The sequence below is a fragment of the Delphinus delphis genome, chromosome 14 (assembly GCF_949987515.2).
Source record: "Delphinus delphis chromosome 14, mDelDel1.2, whole genome shotgun sequence".
Lineage (NCBI taxonomy): Eukaryota > Metazoa > Chordata > Mammalia > Artiodactyla > Delphinidae > Delphinus > Delphinus delphis.
The window spans coordinates 50,424,250-50,451,183 of NC_082696.1; the positions used below are offsets into that span (position 1 = coordinate 50,424,250).

At 39.2% G+C, this 26,934-nt stretch overlaps 1 protein-coding gene across 5 annotated transcripts in view; it reads right to left on the reverse strand.

Moving 5' to 3' along the window:
* AFG1L (AFG1 like ATPase) overlaps window positions 1–26,934 on the reverse strand; it is a 216,239-nt gene that overhangs the window by 144,120 nt on the left and 45,185 nt on the right. For all 5 annotated transcript variants that reach the window (XM_060030135.2, XM_060030136.2, XM_060030133.2 and 2 more), the window contains exons 2-3: window positions 20,120–20,343; window positions 575–626 (exon numbers count right to left, since the gene is read on the reverse strand). In XM_060030135.2, coding sequence (XP_059886118.1) covers window positions 575–626; window positions 20,120–20,317 — 250 coding nt within the window. In that variant the 5' untranslated portion in view covers window positions 20,318–20,343. The remainder of the gene's footprint in view (window positions 1–574; window positions 627–20,119; window positions 20,344–26,934) is intronic.

A 26,934-nucleotide genomic window follows, 5' to 3' on the forward strand; every position in this document is an offset into this window, starting at 1 on the left:
CACATCTACTGAGCCCGAGCACCACAACTACTGAAGCCCATGCGCCTAGAGCCCGTGCTCCTCAACAAGAGAAGCCACCACAATGAGAAGCCTGTGCACCGCAACAAAGAGTAGCCCCTGCTCGCCGCAACTAGAGATAGTCTGCGCACAGCAACGAAGACCCAACACAGCCAAAATAAGTAAGTAAATAAATTTATTTTTTAAAAAAAGTAAAAACAAACAGCTTATTTTTTTTAAGTTATTAACCTGAGTCAAATAGCACTGAGCAATGAGATTCTGGTTTATCTAATAACCTATCTGGAAATGACTTCCTTCCCTGAGATCAACTGACTTTATACATTAAATAATGTTTGCACCCTAACATGCTAACTAATCCTGTCTTCAACTGCAGTCACCCTCTGAGAAATAAAAGTAAAAACTAAGATAACTGCACTCCTCTCCTCTCTCCTATTTTACCTCACCTCATCCTGTTCCTGCTGGTAGTGTACTGAGGGATAGAAATGGAAGTTATCCCTGAGTGAAAGCTGGGAAACTTTTTGTTTGGACCACTTAAAACTTATTTTAACACACTTACCAACATCTCCATAAACATACAGGCCCCTTGGAGGTTTGCTCCTTGAAAAAAGCTGCAAATTAAGAACAAATTATAAATCTCCAACGTGGAAATAATCGAATATCATCATATATATAGTGTTCCTAACCGTGCTACATATACAGGACTGAAATGGGCTACTGTACACAATAAGTACAAAAAACTTGATACAAAAGGCTATGAAGCCCCACTTAGGTTTTAATATAGGAGGCAAGAATCATAAGAGCTCAGAGCAAGGCTCTGAAGTCACACAACTTAAGTTTACATCCACTTCACAATTTACTAACCATGTAATCTTCCCCCTCTTTCCCAAATGGGCTCCCCAAACAATGACAGCCTAGCTCATTCCCAGCAAACAAGAGATCAGAAGACTTTTTCTGAAGAAAGTGAATGGTTTCCAGAAATAAAGGCCCAAAGGCACCTAGTGTGGGTTTCTCCCAAAGAAAGAACTGGGTCCCTATCAGATCACCTTACAGTAAAGCATACTAGTCAACAAACCTCTTAAGATGGAGCCTTCAATCAGTTCATTAGTATCTGAAAAGACTCTCAAACGAATTGACAGCCAAGAATCAACAGAAATTTGAAAAAAAAACAGAAAAACTCCCGTTATGAAAGTTGGAGACCACAGCAAATATACAGGGGGCAAAAAACTCCAAGGAAACAGAGACTACACAGACATCAAAAGGAAACTTCAAAATAAAACTGTAACCAATATAATTAATATGCTGAGGAAAATAAAAGAAGTTATTAAAACTATAAAGCAGGAACAAAATGCAATTTTTAAAAGGAATATTAAGAACAAAAGAGAGTACTTTGAAATTTAACATATGGTAGCAGAAACAAAATTCCAGAAAAGGGATTAGAAGATAAGCTTGAGGAAATGTTAAAGAAATACAACAAATAAACAATGAAAGATGGAAAATATAAGAAAATTACAGGATTAATTCAGGAGGTCCAATATCTGACCAAAAGGAATTCCAGAAAGAGAAAATAGAGAAAAAAGAGAGGAAGAAATTACCTAAGATTTTTCTCAGATCTGAAGGACGAAATTTCAAGATTGGGAGGACAGATTATATAAGTGTCCAACACAATGAGGGAAATAAGACGCATATCAAGTCATAATCCTGAAATTTCAGACACCAGGGATATAAAGGAAATCCTACAAACGTCCAAGGTGGCAGTGGGGTGGGCGTTCAGGGGGAAAGGTGGTGCGGAGCGGGTGGCTGGAGACAGGTCACAAACAACCGATAAAAACTTGAATAAAGTTTGAGGGGCAGTGATTTCCAACCTAATCCATCCAATCTATCCATCAAGTGTGAAAATGGGAAACTGACATTCCATACCTACAGGGTCTCAAAAAACCCTCCGCAACAGAAATAGGAACACCTAGGCTCCATGAAACACAGAGGATCCTGGGGAGAATGCCCTGGTAAGATGGAGGGCTGCTCTCTAGAACCACAGTGGCACAAGCAGGACAAGAAAGCAATCAAGTCCAGACCAAAACAGGAGGATGGAGGCCTCAAAGGAAGAAACAAAATGGAACTTCTCTTTGCCTGATATTATTATCAACCCAAATTACCTTCCTGAATTTTGCTCCACTTAGAAGAGTAACCTTCAAACTGTATGACAGTTCCTAGACACCTGTGCAAAAACCAAGGTGAGCCAGAGCTGAGAGTTCAGAAAGGGTAAAGGCAGAAAGAAGCGAAGGTTATGCCCCTTAGCACCAACCAGAGCAGTCAATATTTTGACAGAGAACATTTTCAAAAGCTAGACTTCAGGATCCACTACCTAATGCTTTTGTTTTTTAATCTGTGGATTCCCTCCAGCATGCCTCAGAAACCTCTCTCACTTTCCTGTCCCTCAGCTTTCTCTATAAATCCAGCCCCTTCCAAAAGAAGGGGCTGACTCTAGCACGCCCCTTCCAAAAGAACCTTCACCATGGTTTAGGCAAAAGGATCTTCTTTGCTTTGATTCTGCCAGGTGGATATGCCTTCCCTGTGTTCCTCTGCACATTAACTCTCGATCTATTCTTAAATCTCAACTGAAAACAGATGCCACTCCTGCCAAAACCTCTTAATTTGTCTTGGTGTAATATCTTATGTGAACCATTCTTGTACATTGGTTATTCTATTTTCAATTTGCCAGAAAAAAAGCATCATGCTCCTCAATAATTTTAGAACAGCTTCAAATTAGAAAACTTATATACAACCTAATAATCTCTAAGTATATTCTATGTATTAGAAATCTTTTGAAAGCAACTTTTTGCATAAGGTAACTGGAAATGTTATAGCAATTCTTCACATCACATTTTGTAGAAACAGTCCGGGATCTAGTCATGATATAATCAACATATGCTGAACCAATGAAGTTCAAGCCAAAAATTTAACAAAGGTGGGGGGAAAAGATGACATGGGAAGAGCTCAATGCTGCTAAAAAAAAAAAAAAAAATCACTTGGGCCTATCTTCTGTTTTACCCAAACTCAACGTATTTTTGAAAGAGCACTTTGGCAAATATTACAGTACATTATCTATTACATATATAATTTATATTATATTATATTTTATGGCAATATTTAGAAGATGATAAAGAGATATGGTTATAGAGTATCAAAGGAAAAGATTCTCAAACATCTGAGATCACAAATATCTCGTATGGCATAAATACTGTTTAAGAAGCAGATTTTACTCCAAATAAATTGATAAACACAATGGATAATCCTCTAACAATAAATGTTAGACATCATCTATCTAAACTATGTTATATACACACCAAGTATTTTCACTTGGAGAGGCAGGTTAGTTTTCTCCTCATAAAATTTCAGTCTTCCAAAAATTACTGAAATTATTTCAAAGGATTTAAAACTCTATATTTTAAGGGGAAAATCAGAGGATTGAATGGAGAACAGTAAGACTATTTAGAAGGCTGTAAAATGGATTCTAAAGAAGTTTTTTAATTCTTTATTCATAGTGGTCAATTCAGGGAGAGTTAGGTTCACACAGTTTTCTTCAAAATAACGACACAGGCACCCACATAATTTACATGCTCCTAATTTACATTTTCTCACAATTTACCCTATTTTTCAGGTCCATTAAATTTCCTTTCCCAATGTTTTAATTTCCTGTAATGTGTTCCTATGTCTCAGAGCACTCCACCCTGGCATAGTTCCTGGGTGCTGGGGTTCTACATGTGCTCCCATCCTCCACAAGCCTCCTTCATCCTGCTCTCTACCCTGGGGGCAACCTTGCTGGCTGGCTGCTAGCTGGGTTCAGTCCCTGGGAGGCACTACTTGCAGGAGATAGGAGGGAGGGGGTGGAGAGAAATCCGGGTCATTCTCTCCCGTTGCTTCCCTGCTTCAGTGCTGTGTCTCTAGCAGAGCTGCATCCCTCCATAATCATTAGGTCCTCATGCCACGGCTACAGCTCTCTGCAGGCTCCTCCTTCACTCCTCCATCCTTTGTTTGCTGCCTTAGGCCTGCCCTGCCCATGACTCTCTAAGTCATCTCTTGATTCAGTCTTTAAAGTGCTGTGAACAGTTTCCTGACAGCGCTCTGATACACGCCCAACCTCTAAAATACACCTACCTAACGCTGACTAGACAAAGACTTGAAGATCTGAACATGAATAAGTTTCTCTAGTGACCAGTTGTAAGATTTGTCATGTTACTTATATCTTAGGGAATTTGTGAAGTAGGATGATGACACCTTCTCTAATGTGTTTTTGATAAGGATCCAGTGATACTGTATTACAGATTGTGCAGATGGTAAGCTTAAGGATGATGTTGGAAGACAGTGGAAAACTATCACCTACCTCCACTAAGCATAAAAGATATAAGGAAAGAGTATTAGAGTTGAACTCAAAAGATCTGGGTACAAATTCTGGTTCGGCTACTTATTAGCTATGTGACTCTGGGTAAGCCACATCAACTCTACAACCAGCCATTTCCTTATCTGTTAGGTGCAGGACACGGCACTGGGGAGTTCCCACTCACTGCCCACCTCTGCACACCTAATCACAAGGCCCACTCACTCATGCTGAAGACTGTAAACTTCATGTACTGATACCTGCTTCTATCCAAACCTATGGACCACTAAGAAGAAACATCGCACCCTTTGACACACCCTTCTCAAAGATCTGAGCAACATTAATGTACACTTAAGCTATTTTATATCTATACAAACTCTACCAAACAAATCAAGAATACATTCAAGAACATGGAGCACATTTTCAAATACTGTGCATATTCCAAGCCATAAAGGAAACCTCAATAAACTCTAAAGAATCACTGTAGTCCAACCAAAATGGAATAAAATTAGAAATAAATGATGGAAGGATAGCTAAAAATAGAAAAATCTCATACTAAGATACTGACTTTCCCTCACATTCCCTCACGTCCACCCAGACTTCTGGGATTGCAATTTCACATAGGAAGTGGAAGTAGGTCCAACCCAATGCCTTCTGTTTTCTCTTTATAAAGATGTAGACATTTGCTGAAAGTGATAGGGGAAGTGTAGTTCAGCTTGAAGGGAGCTAAGAAGGCTCTAGAGAATCGTTACAGAGAAGAGTGAACTAACCAGCGAAACAGATTTGTTGACAAAATGGAGGGACACGCCTCAGGGCTTTCAGATTGTTCTCAACAATCTTCTATACCTGTGCAGTAGCCATGTCCTTTAGGTGAGAATGATCCCACTCCCAGCTCTATCCTCCACAACCGGATGAGGGGTTCAAGGGTGAGCTTATGACTAAGTCCAGTCAAGCAGAGTTCTGTTGTTCAACTCTAGGTGAAAGAGAAGCTCTAGTCTTCTGGGCAGTATGCTGTGTAGATGTGATGCTAGTTTGCTACTTTGAGATAAGCCAAGCTGAACACAAAGCCAAAATAATCAAGAGGGCAAGATCAAGAAGATCTCCAAGTAAGTAATAGAGTCAGGGGCCTAATACACTGCACCTGAAGCATACTTATCCCTGGACTTCTACATGAGCCAATGATTACTTGTATTATTTAACCTAATTTAGTTGGGTTTTCTGTTATTCGCAACTGAAAGCATTCTAACTGATGTCATAATATATTTTACTAGGCCATTTTAATGGTTAGATATAAGTATTTATAAAAGTATCTGAAAGTATCCATTCTCAAGAGAGAGCTATAGTAATCAAAACAGTATGGTACTGGTATTAAAACAGACACACAGATCAATGGAACAGAACAGAGAGCCCAGAAATAAATCCACACAAATATGATTAATTAATTTATATCAAAGGAGCCAAGGGTATACAAAGGAGCCAAGGGTATATAAAGGAGCCAAGATTCAAGGATAGTTTCTTCAATAAACGGTGTTGGGAAAACTGGACAGCCACATGAAAAAAAAAATGAAACTGGACCACTACTTATATCATACACAAAAACCAACTCAAAATGGATTATAGACTTGAACATAAGACCTGAAACCATAAAACTCCTAAAAGAAAACACAGGTGGTGAGCTGCTTGACACTGGTCTTAGCAATGACTTTTTGGATTTGATATCAAAAGTAAAGGCAACAAAAGCAAAAATAAACAAATGGGACTTTATCAAACTAAAAAGCAAAAGAAACAATCAACAAAATGAAAAGGCAATCTACCAAATGAGAAAAAATATTTTCAAATCATATGTGATATTTTAGTATCTAAAATACACAAAGAACTCATACAACTCAACAGCAAGAAAACGATCCAATTAAAAGATGGTCAGAAAATCTGAACAGACATTCTTTCCAAAGAAGTCATACACATGGCTAAAAGGCATGTGAAAAGATGCTCAACATCACTAATCATCAGGAAATGAAATCAAAACCACAATGAGATATCATCTCACATCTGTTAGAATGGCTATTACCAAAAAAACAAGAAATAAGTGTTGGTGAGGATGTGGAGAAAGGGAACCCTCATGCACTGTTGGTAGGAATGTAAATTGGTGCAGCCACTATGGAAAACAGTATGGAGGTTCCTCAAAAAGTTAAAAATAGAGCTACCATATGATCTAGCAATTCCACTTCTGGAAATTTATCCAAATGAAAACACTAGCTCAAAAAGATATCTGCAACTCCTTTTTCATTGCAGCATCATTTACAGTAGCCAAAACATGGAAACAACTTAAGTGTTATACACACACACAATGTAAATTATTCAACCATTAAAAAGAAAGAAATCCACATTTGTGACAAATTGATGGACACTGAGGACATTATGCTATGAGAAATAAATCAGACAGAGAAAGACAGTGTATGAACTCACTTATATGTGGAATCTAAAAAAAAACAAACTAAACTCATAGGTATCTAGTCAAGAGAGTATGTCAAGTTTAGGAGACTTACTATAATAAGTATTACAATACTATATCCTAAATCAAAAGGGAGGATAATAAGAAAAGCAGCTATCAGAAAAATATCTTTAAAATTTTTTTAAATGATATGAATAAATTGCCAATTGTCCAATAAGGAAATGTGCTGATGTCACAAGTGTTTGGGGTCCTAGTTGTTATGCATTTAGTGATGCACCCCAAACCACTAAATTTAGTAAAAATTTTATGATTTGAATTTTATATACATAAAAGCCCACTTCCACATAGAGAATCTTTTGAATGTGAGGACTATAATTTTTAAAGTAAATATCTGATAATTATTCTATCAAAATTTTATTAGACAAAGTCAAATGTAAAGCATGATTACTGGATTCAAACACACACAGTTAAAAGAATATTTGGGGGACAACTGAAGAAATCTGAATATGGGCTTCATATTTAGGATTGCCAGATAAAATACAGGATGCCAGGTAAATTTGAATTTCACACTGATATCAAATAATTTTTTAGTGCATGTATGTCTTAAATATTGCATGGTACATATATACACTAAAAAACTATTCATTATTTATCTGAAATTCAGGTTTATCTGGACATCCTGTATTTTTGTTTGCTAAATCGGGTGGCCCTATTTTAGATATCATTACATCAATGTTAAGTTTCTTGGGTATGATAATGGTAATATAGTTATTCAGGAAAAGGTCCTTGTTAGGAGATACATAATGATGTTTTTAGAGGTCAAGTGTTATGATATTACAACTTACTTTCAGATGATTAAAGAAAAAATATTGAGAGAGAGAGAGAGAGAAAAAAAGAAAACAAATGTGGCAAAATGTTAACCATTAGTGGTTTTAAGTGTACTGTTGAAATTTTTCAAAATAAAAAGTTGTGAAAAACAAAACAAAATCTGGTAAGGTGATTAATTACTGTATTACTTTTACTTTTGAACTAAGTCTAAAATTATTCTAAAATATCTACATATTTGCATTTTAGACAATTGCTTTCAAAACTATTCCTTTAACTTCTGCAAAGTAAACATTTGCCATCCATCATTCCAAATATTTTGATTTAATCATTCTAACTTTATGCTTTGCTCCTTATGATATTAAAATTCTAGCATTAAAAATAATCCCAGGTGGGCTTCCCTGGTGGCGCAATGGTTGAGAGTCTGCCTGCCGATGCAGGGGACACGGGTTCGTGCCCCGGTCTGGGAAGATCCCACATGCCGTGGAGCGGCTGGGCCCGTGAGCCATGGCCGCTGAGCCTGCGCGTCCGGAGCCTGTGCTCCACAACGGGAGAGGCCACAAGAGTGAGAGGCCCGTGTACCGCAAAAAAAAAAAAAAAAAAAAAATCCAAGGTGATTCTCATCAAAGTTATAAATTAAAACAGCATGTCCTCCACCTTTCTGGGTTACTGTCTACCTGCTAGTCAAGTATAATTTCCATTAGGACAATTAGATAATAAGGGTGATGCTTTAAAATAAAGAGTTGGTTTCATTTGTTTAAAATGTAGGAATATTCCTTTTCCTGTTTCTCCCTACTCCCCTCACCATCCATTACTAACTCCTAAAATGATAGACAGTGATTCCAGCTGGAATACTGAGCATAATTACATCTTTTAAAAACAAGCATTATATCATTCTCAACATAGACCACTGTTTAATAAAAGTAGATCACTTCAGGTTTCTAAGACGATCATTAAAGCTAAAGAACTGAACTATATGTTAGCACCCACAAATTCTCTTTAAATGAAAATCTTTTTTTAAATACCATCAGCTGATTTGCAAAAGAACCCTTGTAACCTAAAGTACACCAATTTGTTCAGTTTACTAGTATAATTAAGCCTTTTAAGTACCTAAATAATAAACAAGTGTGGGGGGCAGAGTTTAAACCTCTACAACTAGCATAAGAAACGGCTCAATTTCTCATTATAACAGAATTTGAAGATGCAAATGACTTTTTAATGTTGCATGCATTCAAGCAACAAGCATTTCTAAGTGCCTATGTGTGTCAGTGGGAGACAAATGACAGGAGGCAATTTCTCCAGCAAATCCTTCCAGTTCACTCACTCCTGATATTCGAATTCTGGACTAGCTTAGGTGAAGATAAGCTAGGTGTGACCTACTCCAGTCCACCACTTGTTCGGAGGGATATCCAGGACTTAAGCATAATTCTCAAACCTACCTGGAGTTTATCAAAAGAAGGATGTGGAAAATATTCCTCAGTCTGAACCTAGTTGAGGCTCTGAATTTGAGGGATTAAAGTGGCCTTCCAGGCTTCTCCTGGATTTTCAAAGAACTGACACTATGGAGGAAATGAAAACACAAACATGTCCACAGAGAAGCAAGTGAATATAAAAACTCACAGAGGGCTTCCCTGGTGGCGCAATGGTTAAGAATCCGCCTGCCAATGCAGGACACACGGGTTTGAGCCCTGGTCTGGGAAGATCCCACATGCCGTGGAACAACTAAGCCCGTGCACCACAACTACTGAGTCTGTGCTCTAGAGCCCGCAAGCCACAACTACTGAGCCCATGTGCCAGAACTACTGAAGCCTATGTGCCTAGAGCCCATGCTCCGGAACAAGAGAAGCCACGACAATGAGAAGCCCACGCACCACAACGAAGAGTAGTCCCTGCTCACCGCAACTAGAGAAAGCCCGTGCACAGCAACGAGGACCCAATGCAACCAATAAATAAATTAATTAATTTAAAAAAAAAACAAAAAAACTGACAGAGACACCTATGCTCTCACACAGACATATGGATAGGCTCACAGCCACCAGGACAACTGCCTTCAGAGTCAGCAGAGAATTATTTTGTGAATCTTCAGTGATTGCTTTGTTATTCATTCAAATCTTCAGGTTTTTTTCATTTATTCCAGAAACATGGATTGAGCATTGATCACCTACTTTGTATCAGGCAGTGAGCTAAGTTCTGCAGACCTAAAAGATCCAGAAAACAATGACATGGTATTTACTAAAGGAGCATGTGGTCACCAGGTGGGCCATGTGAGACGGGCTACAGTAAAAGGATGGGGGGACAGGCAGCCTTAACAAAGACCCAAAGGCAAGAGAAGGCCCCAGTCTTGTCTAACAATCTTCAAGTAGCTTGTCACAGCTGCTGCTTTTATTGTCAGCAGAGAACAAAGACAGATGAGGCCAGCAAGAGACAGGGACCAGGCAGGCTCTCAAGGACCCTGTAGAACTTGCTAATGAGTTTGTACTTTCTCTAGAGGGCACTGAGAAGTCTTAAGCAGGAGAATGGTCCAATCAGATTATCCATTAGAAATATCATTATTGATACAGTGTGGAGAATGCATTGAATGGGAGGAAACTGGAGGAAAAGACAACACTACCTATTACCTGCTCTGCTGACAAGCCACCCTTGCCAGGTGGAAGTGTGGTTCACGGAGAAATACTTGTGGGGGCTTTTTGTGGTTCATCAGGGCAAAGGTAACTGAAGGCAGCTCTGTGGTGGTCTTCACTGCCAAGAAGGGACTATGGATTACCTTGGAGCTATGCTTCACGCTTCTCCTGGAGAAGCTGTACATGGCTGTGGTAGTGTGGCCTGAAATGTGTGTTCAGTGTTCAGGTCCTAATATCTGCACATCTCCATTGAAGATGATGGCATGGATTGGAATTGCTCAGTTTTTCTTTATAGTTCTCTTGTTTCTAAATAGAGGTTTTCACTCAGTTAAAAACCAATTATAAGGACTTCCCTCGTAGTCCAGTGGGTAAGACTCCGTGCTCTGAATGCAGGGGGCCTGGGTTTGATCCCTGGTCCGGGAACTAGATCCCACATGTGTGCTGCAACTAAGAGTTCACATGCCACAACCAAAAAGTCCGCATGCCGCAACTGAAGATCCCACATGCTGCTACTAAGACCCGGTGCCGCCAAAATAAATAAATAAATATTTTTTTTTAAAAAGAAACTGTATAAAGCAAAATCAGAATTACTATTCAATTTAAAAAAACTAATTGAAGGCAAATATGTAACTCCTGAGAAGTTTAATATTGTTAAAAGACAATATAGCTTCTTAGAGTTATCCTTAAGAAGTGCCAACTTCATAGAGAATCTTTAGGAACAGCAAATGTGGAGGCAACTGGTGAAGAACTCCGAGCTTCAGGCTTTAATAGATTTATGGAAAAACAACTGAAAAAAGAAATCTAAATAATTTAGAACTAGATTAATTGACTGGTAACTTTATAAGGAGAATGAAATCACTAGAACAGAAATCAAAATCTACCACATCCTATGGCTTTTCCAAATAAAGCAATGCCCTTCACCGAAGGGTAGGCCTATATCTGAAAAGAGGTCTTTCCACTGCCCTTTACTCAGATTCTCACCTTTAGCAGCATGCTTTCCTCCCTACTTCTTCCTCCATGTCCTTGTTGCCAGTGGATCCAAGTGAACAAGCCTTAAAATAGAGACCTGTTTTCCTTCTTCATAAATATTTTCTGCCAAGGGATTTTTCTTGTCTCCTGTCTATCCACCCTGATTTTCCTCTCTTATGTGCTGGATTTCCCCCCACCATTCCCACATCCTGAAATGAATAAAGAATTATCTTTAGGGTTGATTCAGTCTTCACACAAGCCTACTATTGAACATTCTGAATCTGAGAAGAAACTTGAGACCTTTTTTTTTTTTGTCTCTCTTCAAACGTAATTTTGATATCTCAATTTTAGTTTCAAAAACTGCTGTTATTTAAGTGGTATACTTTTGCACAAATGGAAGCTTTATAGAATAATAATTCTCAGAAATGTTTTATAAAGTTTATTTAAATATTAATCTTGAGTGCATTATTTACATTTTATTATTCTCTTTTATTTTATTTATTTATTTTTTTGGGGGTATGCAGGCCTCTCACTGCTGTGGCCTCTCCCGTCGCGGAGCACAGGCTCCGGACACACAGGCTCAGCGGCCATGGCTCACGGGCCCAGCCGCTCCACGGCATGTGGGATCTTCCCAGACCGGGACACAAACCCGTGTCCCCTGCATCGGCAGGCGGACTCTCAACCACTGCGCCACCAGGGAAGCCCCGGGGCTACTCTTCATTGCAGTGCGCGCGCTTCTCATTGCAGTGGCTTCTCTTGTTGCGGAGCACAGGCTCTAGGCGCGCGGGCTTCAGTAGTTTTGGCATGCGTGCTCAGTAGTTGTGGCTCGCAGGCTCTAGAGCACAGGCTCAGTAGCTGTGGCGCACAGGCATAGCTGCTCCACAGTGTGTGGGATCTTCCCAGCCCAGGGCTTGAACCCGTGTCCCCTGCATCGGCAGGCGGATTCTTAACCACTGCGCCACCAGGGAAGCCCAGCATATATTTTTTATGGGATTTATGTTGTTAATTTTGATGTATATCCTTAGAACCTTGTCCTTCAAGAGTAAATGAATAGTAATTTGATTCATAAAATTTCTTTATGAGAAACAGAATTAGAAGTCTCAAGTGAAGCAATAATATGGAATAAAATACATTTAAATCCTTTTATTTAGAGTGGGTTTTCAAAGACTGTCCCCATATGCATTTTATACCCATATGAATTTTTGTACTTAATTCACTGAGTTATAAACAGCTGTTTATGACCATTTCTTCCACTGAATAAGGTATCACTGAAATCACAAAACATTAACCTTAATTACACCTGTATCCTTGGCTCCATGGAGCCTAGTACATAGTGAGGACCAACTCTTCTTGTTGTTGTTGAACTGAATTTATATATGATAATTCCAGGCGTTCTGATAAACAAAGAGATACATTTTCTAGCTAAGCATGATAAATTTTTCTGTAAAACGAAAAATCATTTGCTTTTCCCAGCTACACAATAGAACTTCTTTCCCCAGTGCTCACCCTGGAGATGTATTAATCTCCTAAAGGACAAGAAGACACTTGGCTAAGTATTTCCCCAGTATGTAAAATGGACACATTACCTGGAAAAGACAAACTCTGCTGAACATGGGGTAAGATTAAGTCCAATGTACATAGAACTCAGAAACATCTGGCATTCATGAAAAAGATTTAAGGCCAAGAAAACTCAGCTGATGAGATTCCAGAAAGAGGAAAGAAGTTTCATCGCTAAAAACCTCTTACTAAGATATTCCCTATGTCTTGCTGAGTACTTTTTGAGCTAATAATACCCCTTCCTCACTCAGTCTATTTGTAAAAAGCAAATGCTGACTAGTAGAGTCTAGAATTATATTATCAGGAAAAGTTATAATTTCCTCAAAATTATTTTCTTAAATCAACTAACCTGTTGAAATATCTCACAGTTACACTTAAAAATACTTTTATTATCGAATATTATAAACACGCTAAATTGGAAAAAATATTGAATACCTGGTTACCTGCCACACAGCTTTATCAAATCTTTATATTTTGAAATATTTATTCCAAAATTTAATAACACATTAGATAGAGTTGAAGCCCCCCCTTTGTGCCCTTCTTGCTCAGAGTTAACAATTCTGATTTTGAAGTTTATCATCTCAACATTCCATTTTAAAAAATACATTCTGATTTACTTATCTATTTTTGTGGCATCTGCTAGTTATCACCCCAAAACAGACTCTTCTTTGTCCATTTTTCTACTAAGTTGTTTGATTTTTTTTTCTATTTTTGGTAGGAGTTCTTTATATATTCTAGATATATATAGTCAATTATAGTCAATCTATTAGTCAATTACTTTTGATGCAAATATTTTCTCCCAGTCTGTGGTCTGCCTTTTCACCTTTCTATGGTGCTTACTGTTGACTAGAAGTTTTAAATTTTAGTATAGTCAAGTGTATCCAACTTTACCTTTATAATTTAAACTTTCATATCTTGTATAAGAGAGTCTTCCTTTCCCCAGGTTCACAAAGATAACCCTCTATATTTTCTTCAAGAAGTTTTAAAATTTCACTTTAAACTTAGAACACTGACTCTATGGAATTTATGTTTATGTTCAGAGAGGTAGGTACCTAATTTTATTTTCCTTTTCACAAAGATCATCAATTGTCTCATCCCTGCTTACTGACTAGACCATCTTTTTCCCACTGATTTTCAGTGTCAACTCAATGGTATATCAAGTCTCCATGTATCTCCTAGACTTCCTATTTTGTTCCATTTGTCTGTTTGTCTATATAATAAATCAGTGAATAGTTCTGTTGACTAGAGGCAGGTATACATAAAGGGAAGTAATGAAAAATCAGATTGGAAAGTACAGTACTAGACTAAGTACAGTTCCAAGAGAACCTTGAATACTATTAATTGTCTCCCACCAGCCCTCAAATCTAGTCAGGAAGCAGTCATCCATCTATAGCAGGGGTTGGCAAATTATGGCCTATAGGCTAAATCCAGTCTGAAATCTGTTTTTCTAAATAAATATTTATCAGAATACATTTATTTTTGAATTATCCATGGCTACTCTGACTACAATGGCAGAACTGAATAGCTATGACAGAGATCATATGGCCCCCTAACCCTAAAAGATTTCCTACATGGTCCTTTACAGAAAATATTTGCCAACCCCTGATCTAGAGACCTGACCAAAATCTCAGCATAGATTCCATGGCTCTAATGCCTCCTTATGGCCTACATAATTCTGCTGCCATAACCAAAGTAGTCAGTTTTGGCGGACAATGACAGATAAAATTCCTATCTCAGACATTATAAAATAGGGCTATACCCCTTTTCTTTAAATTTATTTTAAGGAATTTATAAAAGACATTCTCATCTGGCAAGGGGGGGGGAGAACTGGATGAAGGTGGTTAAAAAGCACAAACTTCTAGTTATAAGATAAATAACAGGGATGTAATGTACAACATGATTAATATAATTAACACTCATGTATGTTATATGTGGAAGTCGTTAGAAGAGTGAATCCTAAGAGTTCTCATCATAAGAAAAAAGTATTTTTTTCTTTCTCTTTTATTTTGTATCTACAGGAGATGATGGATATTCACTGGACTTATGTGGTAATCATTTCATTATGCATGTAAGTCAGATCAGTATGCTCTATACCTTAATTATACAGTGCTATATATCAAATATATCCCAATAAAACTGGGAAAAAAACTCAAAAAAAAAAAGACACTCTCATCTACGTTGACGGCATAATTTTACCTTCAGAACCATGACAAAACTTAAAATGTAATTGGATACATTTGTTAATTATTCTGGAGACTGAAGCAGGCCCATTACACTCTCTAAAATTTCAGACTTTAAATGAGTCTTTGGCATGTGTTAGTTCTCAAAAAACAATGCAGTTTGACTCACTTCCTTACAAATAATGCCGTCATTGGGTTAGGACATAATCTTTTGTTTCGGCTTTCATAAAAATTTGATACAAGAAAATATTCATTTAAAAATATTTCTGGTCTTTAATAAAGCTGTAGCTATAGATGTCTATTTCATACTCAGTGTTGCTTATGATGTTCTGAAGGATAAATGACCAGGAAACATGGAGGCTTTACCTAAATCACACTGCTCAACCTACTTCACCTATAGGAAATGCCAATTCTAAGAAGAGGAACGGAGAGTATAAGTGCTCACTTCCTTAGCTGGGGGAGAGAAGGGAGGAACTGAGGAAAAACCAGCAAACTGCCTAGTCTTGGATAAATAACTGAAGGGACCCAGACAATAGGCCTCCTGCATCTCCTGAGAGAAAATTCCACAGCCCGGCATTCCAAGTATCCTATTCACGGCCTCCAGATGCTAGAAGCCAGATCACAGAAAGCACCAACACCTTAGATGAGCCAGATTCAAGGCAGCGCAGGTCGTCTCTACCTGCTATATGCATTGTTCTTGGCAGAGTGAGGAGAGGTATCCAAATAAAAGACCATAGGTTGTAAAAGGAAGTTTGAAATAATAATTTCTCATGAGGGAAAAGCAAAATTATTTTGTGAAGAGCAGGAGAAAAGGAAAAGGAATTTTGTTCCCCACTCCTCTTCCCAATTCCCAGGTCTCTCTGGCTATGGTTTCTCCTCCCCAGAGATGAAAAAACCTGGCTGCCTGTATACACCTGATTAATGGAAACAGAGATTTTCAGAGTAGCTCCACACTCTTTAATTCTCTCCCTCCATGACTCTAGAAATGCTTGATTTGGCTGTGTAAAAGTAATTCTAGTTATAGTGATTTACATGAACTACTTACTTACCATTTATGCCTAATTACCTCACAGCACAATAACAATTATGCATACATTAAATGTGTCAGATTAACCTGGCTATAAGTTTTATTTGATAACAAAAGTAAAGTATTCATAAATGCTTATTCTTTATAGTTTGTTGCTCATATAGCATAGTCATCTGCTCATAACTTTTTCAAATTTTTACTAGAGAAAACATTTTTATGTAGGTAGGTGAAAGCAGCCTAATAGTCTGCCACCAATTTTTTCCCACTGACTAATAATTCTGGCATTTTGTGAAGAAGGTGCATTTTATTCTAACATTATGGCTTACCCTTACAGAAAGTTTCTTAGGAGTACAATTTTTTTTAACAAGTCCACCAAAATGAGTATTTAAACATCTGCATCAAAATCAAATGCCCATATATGCTAACTGAAATAAGTCAGACAAAGACAATACTGTATGTTCTCACTTACATGCAGAATTTTTAAAAAGCGTAATTCATAGGATGGTGGTTACCAAGGGCTGTGGGGTAGAGGAAATGGTGAAATACTGGTCAAAGGGTACAAACTCTCAGCTATAATATGAATAAGTTCTGGGAATCACGGTGACTATAATTAACAATACAGTATTATATTATATACTTGAAAGTCGTTAAAAGAGTAGATCTTAGGGGCTTCCCTGGTGGCGCAGTGGTTGAGAGTCCGCCTGCCGATGCAGGGGACACGGGTTCATGCCCCGGTCCAGGAGGATCCCACATGCCGTGGAGCAGCTAGGGCTGTGAGCCATGGCCACTGAGCCTGCGCGTCCGGAGCCTGTGCTCCGCAACGGGAAAGGCCACAGCAGTGAGAGGCCCGCGAAAGAGTAGATCTTAAATGTTTTTACTACAAAGAGAAACAGTAATTATGTGAAGGGATATAGGTGTTAACTAATTTTATTATGGTAATCATTTTGCAATGTATACAGGTATCAAATCATCACATTGCACACCTTAAACTTACATATGTTATCTGTCAATAATATCTCAATAAAGCTGGGGGAAAAATCAAATGCCCATGAAATTATAAACCCTATTTACCAAAATCAAGAACTCTACATACTAACAAAGTTCTACTGCTGGAAAACCTAACAGTCCAAAGTTTCCTTCTCTGATAATCAGCATATCAGTCTATATTTTTAGAAGTAGTCTGTGGCACCTTTAGAATCTTCAAAACTAAAGCTTTTATATATGTTTTATTCAAATTACATTTGGTATTTGGATCTTTTTCAATGTTTGAAAAACACTGAAAAACAATGATTTGGTGGGCTAAAGAAACTACAGGACAAATACTATCATAAAGAGATGTCGATCCATTTACTAAACATTCATTCACGTATGCACTGGGATTTAACAAATATAAGCTTTCATTAGACACATTTGAAACTACCTGACTTGTCAAATTTCCTCCTTACATAAGAATTACCCAATAAAACCAGGGCCTCTAGATAGAAAGTACTGCATTTACTTACTGCTAAATAGCTATCTATTTACTAGGCAAATCCAGCATAGCCAATTTATAAATCAAAGGTGGAAGTATGGGAAAATACCCTTAAGAAGAGCCAAATAATAATTTTAAAGAAAAAAAATAGGTTGTTGAATTGGCAACCAGATAAGTTAATTTAAGGAATATTTTATTAAGGAATGGAAGTTCACCAACCCCTGTAAGATGAGCCCTAGGGATGATACAGAGTGGGGAGGAGGAAAAGGACTGTATTTCCAAAAGGGAGAGGGCTAGAAAGGGAATAAGATACAACAGTCATGAGAGAAATTTAACTTTCAGATAACAAAAAAAAAAATCTGGTAAGTAAAACATCTTGTTTCCTGGCTATGATACATAACAAAGTTGTTATTTTGTTTGGAAGACCTCCTGTATTGCAAACTATAATTAGGTATGCAGTACCTAAGCAATCTGTATTTTCCAAACTTTTTGCTTCTTGACTCACCCATCAACTTTTGGAAACACAGGAAAAAGAGAAAAGGTTGGCCATCAAAAGGGATAATTCATCATTATTTCCCATAACCATTGTTCTGGATTAGCTAACACACTCTGGCTTCCACACTCACAGTCCACTTCTGAGGGAAACCGCCCTGCTCACAGGAGCCCTGGATGGCACCTTATACAGAGATCCAATCTTTGTGCTAACTAGCAGCCTCTGGAAAACTGGTGTGAAAGCTCTGCCCAAACAGGGATGAAGTGTTTGGGTGGATGGTCAGATTTTTACTCAGGAATTTAAACCATGGATACAGGAAAAGAACCAAGAAGCTGGTAGAATAAATAGAAGTGGGTAAGGGCATGGGAAAAGGAACAAAGAGTAAGCAGATTATGTGAATGGCAGGGTTCTGGAGAATCAATGGGTACCTCCTACTACAAGTCATCAAAGTTTTCAGAGCCGCTGACACTGCTGAAAGCTGGCACAGGCTCTGTGAGGCCTGGCTGAGCGATGGAGACGCCCTTCATTGTTATTTTCTTATGTAATCTTATTCTACATCTCCATTTCTCTCTCAGACCTAAATAATTCTCTATTCCTTTTAACCAAAAGATGCTAACACAATGGCAGCCTTTTCCTTATATAAAAATAAAACTATTTCATTACACTCTGAAGTGCTTTTTAAAACATAAAATTACTTTCAGTAGAGTTTTTAAATAAAGTACTACTAACACATTGTTATACAATACCTTTCTTATAAAGATCTTATTATAAAAGAATATTTGTGTAGCGGGGTGGGGGGAGGAGGTTTGGTCAGTCAGTTAAAGGAAAAGTAGTTTCTTAGGTTGAACAAATTCTAACTCTTGTAACTATTAATACCCCTCATGATTTGAGGATGACACCACTGATGACAATGGCTTCTACAGAAGGATAAGGAATGGGAGTTTTCCTGGTGTCTCAGAATTTCAGCAAAAACTCAAAGCTGAGGACAAGGGGAGACAGGTCCCCCTACACACTAAAGAGAGGCACTAATTGTATCCATGCAGGAATTACTTAAAAAGAGAAAAAAAAAGTCAAAAAACAGCCCTAAAATCAAAGTAATCAAGGCAGAAAGCTGTTAGCTGGGTAAAGAATTCTGTGGCATTTCCCCCAGATGAACCTCATGCCAAGTGCAGGGGGTCCCCAAGAGAAACATCCAAGGAGATTAGCATTAAGGAAAAAACGGGGTGGATACTCATTTAGGTGAGAAAATCTACAGACAGCTACCAAAGCAGTGTGTGAAAGAACTCATGGAAGAACTTGACACGTGTCCCCAGGAGTATAGGGGTGCACAGGACAAAGACAGACACTGGTGCTTGCTTCTTATATCTGCAGAAGTCCAAGGGCAGGAGACTGACTGAAGCTGCCCATGCAGAAGGGGTTGGAGAAATGAGATGTTATACTTCCCGTGGCCTAAGTAGACGCCATAAAGGTGACCTGGTTAGCGCTGTCCCGAAAGGACCCCTCTTAGAAGGCTAAGTGCAAGGGCAAGGCCGTCTCAGCCTCACGTAGTGGTGTGAGGTGTTCCGTTAGAGCCGTAAGAGGTCAGTCACAGAGTGGAGCAGCAGGGAGGTCCTCATGGGAGTCCTGAAGAATCCACCCAGTGCCCCTCACAGAAAGCTAGCATGTCAGCATCTACCACACAAAAGGCCCTTAACTGGTGACTTCAGACTCTGCTGTTTCACTCTAATCTTCTATCCCCCTCGTTCTGAGCCTAGAGAAGCCAAGCGAGCAGAGAGAGGAGAAGAATAGAGAGAGAAGAACAAGTCACCCCCTCTTCTCTGCTGCTGATCCTGGGCCAGGCCTAACCTAGAGAGAGGGAGAAGCTTTGAAATGCACACAAGTGTTCACTTTGACTGGTATTTAGGGTTTTTTTTTTTTAAATACCTCAATATGAAGCTATCTGAATCCCGCTGAAGGTGAAAGAAAGCTATGGAACATCAAGAGGTCAGAAATGGGGATCCAACAGAGCTTGTTTAAAGGAACTGGTAGGAAATTTTCAAGCTCTTTCATCATTGTACCCAACTGCAGTTAATCCATTTTTTAAATGCTTACATTTTTAACTGTTCAATCTTTAATGTCACACAAACCTTACCTTAGAAAAAAGGCCTTCTGCCTCTATACTGTATCCTTTAAGTTCCTCATGTAATTCCTGCAAACACTGTATGACTCTTCTTTGATGTTCATCGTCCTTTAGCTCACGAGCTTTGATCAGAAAGTCATAGTGGTCCAGTGGTCCATGGCAAACAGCTAAAGCTTTTGAATAAACCTCTGTAGCAGCAGTTGAAGACATACTCTTGGCTGTCTGAACTGTATAGGCTATAAACAAAAATATACATAAAATTTTAGACTTTCTGAAATCAAGATATTTCATAGTGCTCTACATTATTTCTTAATGGCCACATTAAAACTTTTAACCAGTTATAATTATATTTGAGCAGTTGTAAATATCACTTTGATGAAAATAATAATATAAAACACATTTTGTAACATAAATATATTTATAAATGTCTCAGTTTAATAAACCCCAAACTCATAAGCTATCACTACAACCCCTCTTCCAGGAAGAATGGAATGTCTGCTTTGCCTCCACTCCAATGAATGAGCCACCTGGGTTCATCACATCTTTCTTCACAGCAGGGGTGGTACCTTTCTTTGCATTAGGCCTAAATCTGGTTCTTCAGTACGAAGACAGAGACTTAGACGCTAGTCACAAAGGGTTTTCTACTGCCTCTTTATTCACTGTCTAAAACAACACAGCATTCAGATGTTACCACATTGAATTCAGCACACTTCTTGCGAGACTCCTTCCCTTTTCCATCACCTTTAGGTTGAACACAAAGAGTTGAGACACAACAGAGTGTCTGTTTCAAAGCAGGGAGGTGTGTTAATTCTTTTTTTAGCTTCTTGGGGAAGAAAATTGATTGTCTGTGTTAAGGTCCAGTTAGAACTCCATTCCTTATCTGGGGCAGGTTCAGTGAGCAGCAAACTGGCACATTTTTAGACAAAGATTTTACAAGGGTATTTTGCCATTGTTCCTCTTGTTCCATTGAATACCATGTTTCCTTTATTTCAATAATATGAAAACTACTTAATTTAGGAAAAGAATTAACAGTCACAACATTATTTCCATCATTTTCTAAAAAAGGAAAAAAAAAATCCTTAAATATACCATGACTGTTAGGGATAGGGCAGAGCTATCCTCTAATAACTGCTCTCCCTTTTTCTGAATAAAGGTTTTAGCTGGGTGCAAGGCTGCCGAGTGAAATATTCCATATCCTGGCCTCTCTGGCAGCCAGGATGGTCATGTGAACAATGGGATGTAAGCTGAAATGTGTGCAGCTCCGCTCTGGAGCACTTAAAGGGAAAGGGCGAATCCCACTCCTCCCCTTCCCTTCCCTCCCTCTGACTGGAAAGAAAGTGCCATGACTGCAGCTGGAAGAGCCAACCTGGCAAGGAGAGGCGCACAGAATGCTGAGCAAAGCAGAGCAAAGTTCCCTAACAATGCTGAGCTGCCAAACCAGCTCTGGACCACCTGCCGGGATTTTTATGTAAAATAAATGTCTATCTTGCTTTTCAAGCAGTGTATTTTAGGGTCTCTTTGTTACGGAGGCCTAAATTGTACCCTAACTAATACAGGGGGCTTACAGCCTGCAAAAGAGAACCGGACTAAGGGTCTCTTGGAAGCCTAGGCCTCATAGGACCAAGAACAAGGCTTGGGTTCATGTTGAAGCTGGAGGCATAGGTTGAGAGTTCCATAAGGTTTCCAGCAATTTGAGATGTCTACCAGAGTCGTATAAGAAACATATTTGCCCTTGGTCCACAGTCCCTAGTACGGAGCTCATAAAACCCTTGGAATTTCCTAAGTGATAGAGTGTTTTCTGTTTATCATAATGAGCCTCTTTCCATCCCACATATGCTAATGAACGCAGGGTAGGGCCCCAAAATAACCTCAGGACACGGCTGGTTCCCAGAAAGACCAAGTGTTTAGAAAGTTGGAACTTGCAGCCCCACCCACCAACTTGGGAGGGCAGGGGAGGCTGGAGATTAAATTCTATAACCACTTTTTTTTTTTGTATTTGAATACTCAAAGCAGCAGCTTTATTTATAATATTTAACAGCTGAAATGAACCCAAATGTCCATCAATTGATGAATGGGTTAACGATGGTATATCCACACAATGGAATATTACTCAGAAGTAAAAAGGATTAAAACTACTGATAAATATAACAATGTAGATGAATCTTAAAAGTATTATGCTAATTGAAAAAAGCCAGAAGCAAAATTTAATTTTATATGACTACAGTATACAAAGTTCTAGAAAAAGCAAAACTTTTCCAGTGGAAGAAAGCAAATCAGTGGTTTCTAGAACCCAGGAATAGGGTTATGGGATTGGTAGCAAAGGGGTAGGAGCAAATTTTAGGGGTGATGGAGGTATTCTATATTATGATTATGATGGTGGTTACATGACTGTATACATTTGTCATAACTCATTGACTTGTTCACCTAAAATCATGAATGTTATTTGTATATAAATTGTACTTCAATAAAGGTTTCACAGGAAAAAGGGAAACTTTGGGCTATAGATGCTGTTTTACAAGTTAGCTTTTAAAAATTATAGGGCTTCCCTGGCGGCGCAGTGGTTAAGAATCTGCCTGCCAATGAAGGGGACACGGGTTCGATCCCTGGTCCGGGAAGATCCCACATGCTGCAGAGCAACAAAGCCCATGCGCCACAACTACTGAGCCTGCGCTCTAGAACCCATGAGCCATGACTATTGAGCATGCGTGCCACAACTAGTGAAGCCCTCACGCCTAGAGCTCATGTTCTGCAACAAGAGAAGCCACCGCAGTGAGAAGCCCACGCACCGCAACAAAGAGTAGCCCCCACTCACCACAACTAGAGAAAGCCTGCGCGCAGCAACAAAGAGCCAACGTAGCCAAAAATTAATTATTTAAGTAATTTTTAAAAATTGTATGCTTACATGCTTCTATAAACACTCTTGAACAATAAGATATGGAGGGCTTCCAGGATGGTGAAAACATCAAGGTGCCAGGAAGGTGACATACCCAGAGAGGGCATGGAAGCTCCACACCCCTGCTCCTATCCCTTGCCCTGGGCATCTCTTCCATTTGTCTGTTCCTGAGTTCTATGTACCCTTTATAATAAACTGATAAACATAAGTAAAGTGTTTTTTCTGATTTCTATGACCATTACTAGTAAATTATCAAATTTAGCTAAGTATCAACCCACTAAATTTGTAGTCAGACGTGCGGAAGTGTGGGTAGCTTGGGCAGCCCATTTGCAGCTGGCCTCTGAAGTGGGGCCACTTTTGTGGGATTGGCCCTTTAACTTGGGGGATCCGATGCTACCTCCAGGTAGATAGTGCCAGAACTGAACTGACGGATAACCATTAGTGTTGGAGGATTTGAGAAACTCACAACCAGGGAAAATGCTCTTTTCCACTCCCTGGAATCAACCAAGTAAGAAACCTAAGATAATGCTAATTTCCTTCTCCTCCATCCCACAAACCCTTTCCCCAGCCCTCAACCAGGTCCTCAGCCAATCAATCATCAGTGCTACTCAATTTTACATCCTAAATACTCTCTAATCCATTCCCTCCTCCCCTCTTCACACAACCACTCCAGCTGGGCCTCTTATTGTCTCTGGCTTGGCCTCCCTGCCTCTGATCGCCTCCTGCCTCACATTTACCATGACCACACCACAATCTCTAAAAATATCTTCCATCAACTACAAGGATGATCTTGCTAAAATCTCAATGTGATTTTATCAATATTTTGCTTAAAATTCATCTCATTGTTTAAAGGCGTGGTTTTCTTTTTTTTTTTTTTTTTAAGGGAAACAGTTTTTTTTTGTGTGTGGCTGTGCCAGGTCTTAGTTGCAGCACACGGGATCTTTAGTTGCGGCACGTGGGATCCAGTTCCCTGACCAGGGATTGAACCCGGACCCCCTGCACTGGGAGCACAGAGTCTTAGCCACTGGGCCACCAGGGAATTCCCTAAAGGAGTGGTTTTCAAATGCAATGTTAACAGCAGCACCTTTTTCTATACAAAACTTTCCATCGGATCCCAAATCTATTTGAGAAAAGAAGAGGGGGTAACAAAGTCCTGACCTCTTCACATTTCCCTCATTCCCAAGCCCATATCACCCCATTTCCAAATCAGCCCCTAAGGCCACTTCCCCACCTTATAGGATCACATTAAGTAAGAATAGTGTGCAGAAAAGAGTTAACACAGCAGGCCTGAGACTACCGTCCTTAGCAATGCCTGCTTGCAAAAATGGGCTCTTGACTGGGAACTTGGGTTCCCATCATTCCCAGAAATGGTAAGAGTGAATCACTGTGCCTAAATGTTTGTATCGTATACAATGTGATTTATGCTGAACACCTAGTTTCCTTCTATAAATCTGTAATTTTGGCACATGCTAGGCAGAGGGTGCCTTTGTAACCACGGCTCAACTCTAGGCATTGAGCCTATAATGAGCTTCCCTAATAGACAACATTTCACACCTGTTGTCACAGTAAGTTGCTGGAAGAATTAAGCATGTTCTGTTTGACTCTCCTGGGAGAAGACGCTTGTAAGCTTGTGCCTAATTTTCTCTGAACATTGTCCCACATGTATTTTCCCTTTGCTAATTGTGCTCTGTATCCTTTTGCTATGATAAATCGTAGCTGTGAGTATAACCATATGCTGAGTCCTCTGAGTCTTCCTAGTAAATCACCAAACCTGGGGGTAGTCTTGGGGATTCCCAACACAGATAGTGTCCTCATTCTGAGGTTCAAGGAATCCATAATAGGGGTGCAGCCTGCATTTTCAGACTACTCCCCCTCTACTGTTCAAAATGCATCTATTTTTTCGATACAAGAAATGACTGAGTACCACCACATGTAATGGGTAATAGGGAATATCAAAGTTGACTTGTTTTTTGGGTTTTTTTTTTAATTAATTTATTTATTTATTTTTGGCTGCGTTGGATCTTTGCTGCGGTGTGCAGGCTTCTCTTGCGGAGCATGGGCTCTAGGCACGTGGGCTTCAGTAGTTGTGGCACATGGGCTTCAGTAGTTGTGGCTCGCAGGCTCTAGAACACAGGCTCAGTAGTTGTGGAGCACGGGCTTAGCTGCTCCGCAGCATGTGAGATCTTCCCGGACCAGGGATCGAACCTGTGTCCCCTACATCGGCAGGCGGATTCTTAACCACTGCGTCAACAAGGAAGTCCCAAAGTTGACTTGTTTTAAGTGCAGGTGGAAGAACAAAAAAATTGCAGCAGTAATGTATCAAGATCAACTGGAAATAGCAAGTAAAATGAATTTGGGTACAGAGAAAATGGTTATGAAACTATTCTAAGTGGGAATAATACAGGCCCATATTAGGATGGCAACAGCAAAAATGTTAGGAAGCGGGGTAGAATGGAAAATGCAAAGGTAGATTCAATAATGTGGGTTGCCTTCTAGTCAAACTGGATTGCTCACCATATCTCAAACATTTTCCATTCTTTCATTTCATAGCCATGCCTTTGTTCACAATGGTCCCAACTGGAGAGCCTCCTCCTCCAACCCTCTGCCAGCCTAATTTCTCCTCCACAAATCTCAACTCACCCTCAGCTCCCTACCACCAGATTTCCAAACTCACCTGTATCTACCCCATTCTCTTTTCTTTCCGCAGTTACAGCTTAAGAGCTATTTCTCTTTCCATCAAGGGCTATTAATGCCTTCACTCACCCTCTAATCAGTGGATTTCAATTTTTTGGAAAAAAAATCATGACCCAATATACACACAAATATACATAACTGAAAAACAAGTTTCATGAAGTAATAACTAATTTATTAAAAGTATGAAATAGTAAGAAAAAAAGGATCTTTCTATGCATGATATTCTCTGGTATTTTATACACATATATTTTTATTATTTATATCTAAAGAACCACTATATTTAGTTATACTAAATGCCTTATATGATACTTATTTACCTTTTTGTTTTCTTTCCCCATCAGAACATATGCTCTTTGAGGGCAACAGTGCATGACATGATTGGTGCTTATTAAATATTTCTTGAATCCCCTCCCTTCGTACATTTTCAGAGATATCATTCTCTTCATTAATCACCTCTGTACTATATCATCTCCTTTCCCCTCTCTTCTAGTTTTTTTCATATCAGCTCAACCCTCTCCTCTTAAAATAATAACAACAACAACAAACAACCTCCTTGACTTGACACCTGCTCTCCCTCTTTCCCTTCATAGCCAAACCACTTGAAAGAGTTGCCTTTACTTTCTCTGGCCGCCCCCTCACATCCTGCTCATTTCTCAACCCACTATAATCAAGCTTCTACTGAGATGGCTTCTGCCAAGTTCATTCAATGCCTTTTTTTTAAAATATTTATTATTTATTTATTTATTTATTTTTGGCTGCGTTGGGTCTTAGCTGCAGCATGATCTTTCGTTGCGGCATGTGGGCTTCTCTCTAGTTGTGGCATGTGAGCTCCAGAGCCCACAGGCTCTCTAGTTGTAGCACATGGGCTCCAGAGTGCATGGGCTTGGCAGTTGCTGCACGTGGGCTCTGTAGCTGCGGTGCACCAGCTAACTGTGGCGCACAGGCTTAGTTGCCCTGTGGTATGGGGGATCCTAGTTCCTCGACCAGGGATAGAACCCGTGTCCCCTGCATTGGAAGGCAGATTCTTAACCTCTGGACTACCAGGGAAGTCCCCACCCAATGCCTAGTGTTGCCAAATCCAGTAGATATTCCTCAGTCTTCATATTCCTGTTTACAGTTATAAAGTATCTAATTTTTAAAGTTATTCATAGGAACCATCAGGACTGTGGGCAAAGTACATTGTTTCTATTGGGATCTGGCTTTGGAGAGGCTTAAAGTCCTTTGCTTCCACTTTTATTTA